Source organism: Lagopus muta, chromosome 3 (genome assembly GCF_023343835.1).
Source record: "Lagopus muta isolate bLagMut1 chromosome 3, bLagMut1 primary, whole genome shotgun sequence".
Taxonomy (NCBI): Eukaryota; Metazoa; Chordata; class Aves; order Galliformes; family Phasianidae; genus Lagopus; species Lagopus muta.
Genome location: NC_064435.1, coordinates 19,279,867 through 19,285,735, shown reverse-complemented (window position 1 = coordinate 19,285,735; position 5,869 = coordinate 19,279,867). Strand labels below are relative to the sequence as shown.

At 46.2% G+C, this 5,869-nt stretch overlaps 1 protein-coding gene across 2 annotated transcripts in view; it reads left to right on the top strand.

The window, feature by feature from the left end:
* The first annotated feature begins 3,934 nt into the window (after positions 1 to 3,934).
* Positions 3,935 to 5,869, top strand: part of ZFPM2 (zinc finger protein, FOG family member 2) — a 306,275-nt gene continuing 304,340 nt past the window's right edge. For both annotated transcript variants that reach the window (XM_048939867.1, XM_048939865.1), the window contains exon 1: positions 3,935 to 4,353. In XM_048939867.1, coding sequence (XP_048795824.1) covers positions 4,314 to 4,353 — 40 coding nt within the window. In that variant the 5' untranslated portion in view covers positions 3,935 to 4,313. The remainder of the gene's footprint in view (positions 4,354 to 5,869) is intronic.

Genomic DNA, 5,869 nt, shown 5'->3' with positions numbered 1-5,869 from the left:
TTTCTTGTTGCCATCTAAGTTTCTTTACTTTTTCTTTTTAGCATGTGTCATGACAGCATAGAAAATTTCCAAATTATGAAATAAGAGTTAAATTGTTTGTAGATTTTTTTTAAGAACAGCTGGAAAAAGGTGTGAGCTGTTCCATATTTATGCTGCAAGGATGTTTATTCTAAGCTTTAATGATCATCATTTCATTGTCAGCCTAGACAACTGCTTTCCTATTGAAGGGAAAAGAGTTTAAAATACTACGCTACATACAGCTTCTAACACTGTAAGCACACAATATGTGGGAAAGTACTATCATTTATTCATTTTCAGCTAGAGAAAATCAAACACAATGATTGAAGTCATCAAAGAATCCAAGTCCTTAAAAGAAAATAAAAATCTAAGAACCCAACAGAGCATACACTTTTAATATCACATAATCTTCCCAGTTTCATTACTGTTTAGTCCTTGGGAAATCTTCATTATAAATCAGTGTTTTCCTATAAAATAGCTTTATCCAGTTTTATTTGAGAAGTCTGGAATAATTTTGCTAGCTGTACACTCCTTTAAAAAAAAAAAAAAAAAAAAAAAGAAATCCATACTTTCTGGTCAGAAGGTTAAATCTGCTGCCAAGAGAAAATTTCCCTTTGTCACTGATAGTGGGCATTGTTTTAAAAACTATACTTGTTATCTACGTGTAAGGTTAGTAATACTTGAAGATCATGGAAATTTAAGCTGCAGTTTTCCTAGTTTCTTTGTCAGAGAACTGGCCTTTCAGGAATTTAAATTTTAAATTGTGAAAACCATTAAGTTAAGAGGCTTTTTATAAATCTTAGCAGAATCTTCATAAGGTATTTTTAGACAATTGGAAGTAATGATGCTAGAGATGATTAAGAAGCAGGCTCTATGGAGGTTTTCTTTTGAGTTATTGCAATTGGCATGTCTTCTGAAATGGGCAAATGCCACCAGTGCTCACACTAAATTATCATTTTGGATAAAACAGCACAACATTTTTAATCTATTCTTACTCCACTCCTTCTAGTAATCAGTCTGTACTGTTGTTTATGGGCAGATGAGCACTAGAGATATTATGTCCCCAGTTTCCACACTGCATGCTGCACCTGGCCCTGCTGAGTAGGCAAACAACACTGTGAGCATTTTATAGCTGAAACAGGCAGCATCAAGCAGGTGAATTTCAAGAGCCACAAAAGCACAGGTACTGCAGCCCTGGTGTGGACTTCATCAAAGCTATAGCAGTACAGTGAAAATGACATTGTTCTTTTTGGAGGATGTGTGTGTGCAGAGGTTAACTCTTAAGATAAAAATCTAGGTTGAATGACCGCTTCTAAGGGGCCTGTTTCTCTAAGAGAAAGCTACACCACATGACGTGTCAGTATGATAGTATGTCAGTCTCATCTACTATACACATTAAAACTTTATTTTCATCTGGAGTATGTTATTTGCTACTCATTCTACTAAAAAAAAAAAAGGTAATTTTCACACAGCACTTTAATGTACTTACTGCAAGTTTCTGTGTTAAATTTGGGAAAACAGTTCATTAATTTACACTCTTAATTACATTTTAAAACAGCAAGCATATGTACGTTTCTTTCAAGAATTTTGTAAACAGCTTCTTAAACTTTAGCTAAACAAGTCCAAAACTCACTGAAATGACTAAGTATAATAATCCTTTAAGTGATCAAATACATCTCTCTGAATAGTCAAAGAAATAATACATCTTTATATGTCCTCTTTTGAGCTGACAAAGTAGAATATGGCTTTAATATCTCAGAACACACAAAGTATATAACTTACATTGCTATTTAAATATTTACGAAAGCAAGAGTCAGCACAATAATGATGCTTTTATGTAATTTACTCTAAACAGTATACAAGAATAAACAGTTATTTGTGATACAGACTCTAGCACTGCCCCATTTTGCACTGCATTTATCACTTATTTATAACTGTTCTATACAATGTAAAGTGTATTATTTTTTAAGCTACAGCAGCCAAATTGTTTTACAACTTGCAGATAGTCCAAATGTTGGAAACAGGTTACCCAACTCCATTCCTTTGCATTTAAGCAGCAGTAGGCTCAAAGTTGATGGATGTCAAATTATCTGTTTGATCCAAAAACACTCTATGGAAGGCAGGCAAAAAACAGAAACAGAAGCAAGCAACCTACCTGAAGGAGAGGACAGCTAATTCTGATTAGGAAAATGAGTTGAGATTCAAAGAAATAATCAAAATGGATAAAGATTCTTTCACCTGTAAATAACGCTAACTCTAATTTGAAAGATAGGTATCCCAGGCTCCTGTTCTAGCCAAATTCTGCAGCAAAGCTGTATGAGAGTATTTCATTTGGTGGATTGGTATGTTTGTCTAATCGCCATAGAATACCTTCTTGAAAACACTACCACTGCTTCACTGGTGTCTGAATACGAGCTTACACCTCTGGAGAATAAATTGAAATACAAATGTAGCACACTGTATTCATTTCAGCTAATAAAAGGCCATGCATTATTCACTCAAGAGTCCTTAAAATACCTGAAAAACAAGTATCTACTACATTTTGCAGTTTCTATCATGTTTTCTTCTTTAATAAAAAAGTGTAATGGCAGAATCCTTTGTGATTTACAAACATTACTTTCTAAAAAACGGTATACTAAAAATCCTTAGTATGTTGCTGCATTATAATTTCTATTGCTTACGTGAAGACTTTTGCAATATTGGTCATAAAGTCACTGAAAGTTCTGAAAGATCAAGCTGTTTCTGTTCAAGCATTCGGATCACAGATGCATGAGTTAAATAAATGTTTTAACAGTTTAGCTGCAGGGAAAGCGTTTCCAGCCAGTGAAGTTGTGAGGCACATAACACCACAGTACACCCAGGTGTCAGACCTGAAATTTGGGGAAACACGGTATTAAAGATGGTTCAATATCAAGCATCCTTTTCCCAGAAGTGAAATCAGGTTGATTTTTTCCCGAGATTTTTGCGAAGTTAATTTTTGACAACACCAAGAATCTGGTAATGTGTGCAGTGCTGAGCGGAACAGTGAGGTAAGGAAAGCATGGGCTGTTTGTACACATGTGTGTTGGAATTGGGTGAACTAGGTCACTAAAACAGCGTGGTCAAGAGAAAGTTCGTCCTAAAAACACAGTCAGGACACCTAATAAGTGATAGAAGTGTCAGACGTTAGTTTTTACTACCTCTGTTCACAAGGGCAAAACAAATCGAAGACCAGGTCGACAGTTGTTTTATCTCCATTCTTCACCCGAAAGTCAAAAAGTGAACCACCATAGGGGAAACCCAACGCTCGGCGCCACGAGGCTCCACAGCAGGCACCCGCGGTGAGCGGGCAGGTCACGGAGCTGACCTCCCACCGGGGGACACCGCCGTAGGCGCCCCGCGCACTGCGCTGGCGGCGGCCCCGCACCCGGTGCTGAGGCGCAGCCCGCCCTGCCCGCCGTAGCGCTCCCCTCAGCGCTGCCGACACCTGCGAGGCGGCGGCGGGACCCGCGCCCTGTGGTAGAGCCGCGGGATGGCGGAGAACTCAGCTCTCTCCGCCCTGCCTCGTACCCTGCGCGCCTCCGCAGCGCTGGCCCGGGGGATGGAGGAAGCATCTGCCCTTCCGACGGGCAGCGCTGCGGGGCGCGAAGCACCCGGCTCTGCGGACGCCCCGTGAAGGCTGCGCGGCTGTGACGGAGTTTCTTCCGTCGTTCCCTCTCCGGAAAGTTACAGCCCACAGTCTCGACAGCGCCGGGACATCCGAAGCCTCCCGCGCCCGGAGGCTTGAGACGAACCGCACGCGGACTCGTCTCCGGGAGCAGCCGCTGCCCGTCAGGGCTGACGGACAAACCCCCTCATTCCGCCCCCCCCCGTCCCGGAAAGCCCCTCCCTCGCCCCCTCCCTCGCCGCCACCTCCCGCCGCCCGTCAGTCGGAGCGGAGCGCGGCGTGGGGAGCGGAGGCGGCGCGGCAACGGCAGAGAACGGGCGAGAGAGGGAGAGAGAGAGCGAGGAGCCGGCTCTCCCCTCCCTCCCTCTCTCCCTCCTTCCTTCCTTCCTCCTCTCCCTCCCTCCCTCGCTCCTTCCCCCCTCCCTCCGCTCTCTCCGCCGCTCTCTCCTCCTCGTTCTCGCTCTCCCCGTTCCTCTTCCCTTCTCCACACGCGCTCTTCCCCTCTCCCCGCTCCTCCACGGTCTCACTCGTTGTTTCGGGGCGGCCGCAGCCCCTCGATGAGCGCCGTCTGTTGATCTGTCACCGCCCTCAGCCGTCCCTCCCCGCTCCGCTCCGTACCTGGGGCGAGGCAGGAGCGGCCGCCGGCAACATGTCCCGCAGGAAGCAGAGCAAACCCCGGCAGATCAAACGTAAGTTTCCGGAGGGGGGCTCCCTCTAACGCACTTCTGTTTACCTCGCGTTCGGGAGGCGGCACGGAGCTGGCTGCGGGGAGCGCTGGGTCCGGAGCGCCCGAACTTTGCCGGGAGCTGAGGAGCGGGGAAGGGGCGGAGGGCTGGAGCCGCTCGGCGCGGGGCGATCCACCCCTCGCTCTCCCGTTTTGCGCTCCTTTGGAGCCGCCGGTGCCTCCCCCTCGTCTCTTCGAACTCCGAGTTTGGGCGCGCGATCGCTCCCGGTTTGCGCTCCAAGTTGAGCTTAGCGCCGGCGGAGCAGCGAGGGCGCTTGGCGGGCACGGCGCCGCTCGGCAACTTTGCGCGAGTGCGGTGCGCGCAGCCCCGCGCCGCTCCCGTGTGCTTTACGGGGAACGAAGGAGGCGAGGAAGTTCCCGCGGGCAGCGCCGCGCCGTACGGGGCCCCGCGCGCGCTCCGTGGCCTCGCCGCCCGCGTTCTCCCCGGGCGCGCCCCGCAGCTCCGGGACTGCTTCGGGGGCCCGTGGCGAGGAACAGGTGTGTGCGTGCTGGAGGTCGTTCTGAGAGATCCTGTGCTTGGCGGGGCTCGTGGCTCACTTCTCGCCTGTGACGCACGGCAGTCCCAACTTTCTGAACTTTTCTTTAGCTATTCCGCCGAACGAGTGTAGCGGTCGGGACGCGGTGGAAGCCTCAGGCGTTCTGAAAGAGGCACTGTAAATTTATTTATTTGTTCTAAAGTCGCTGACGCTGACCCGGTGTATTTTCACTGGCGATCTGCGTAAAAGAACCCCACTCAAAGTAACTGTCATGGGATGTGGAGGAGCTCTTTGAGTACTGTTCTCCTTACTGATTTCTGACTTCAGAACGCTTATTGATAGCCCGCTCCGCGTGGAATATGTATTGAATTGACGAAGTGATTTAGCAAGGAGGAAAATAAGCGTCTTGAATGAGATGGGTCGCTATAAAGAGTCCGAATAGTATTGGCTGAGCATCTGCTTTGTAGAGACTCCCTGTTACAATCTGTCACTTGATAAATACAAACAATCAGCACTGGTACAAACCCAGCTTTCAGTTCACAGGAGCAGCCTAATGACTGAAACTTTGTGTCATATTTCAAAGTTGGGTATCAATTTGAGATCCAGGAAACTTTGATTTACTTCGGATGTTGACATTCCCTGACAAATACGCCATGTGCTTTTAAACTTCTGTCTGTCTGTTTTATTTACTATGCATCTCAATGGGGAATTTGATTATTTTTTTTTAAATCATGTTTTAGGTGATATAATTATGGAAATTATTTACGAAGACTTTCAAGTCCATAATTAGTATCTTGATTGTTAATAAATAATATTAATTGATTGTTGGCACAAAGAGCATCTGATAGTCTTTTGTGTACTTTATCATTTTCATTTAACTGTCTCTTCCTCGTGGTGGCTGAAGAGCACTTGGAGGGGTTTTATGGTATTGTACTGCGGGTACAAATCACAAAGCATTCTGTGGCTTTTTTGGCACAGCGTGCT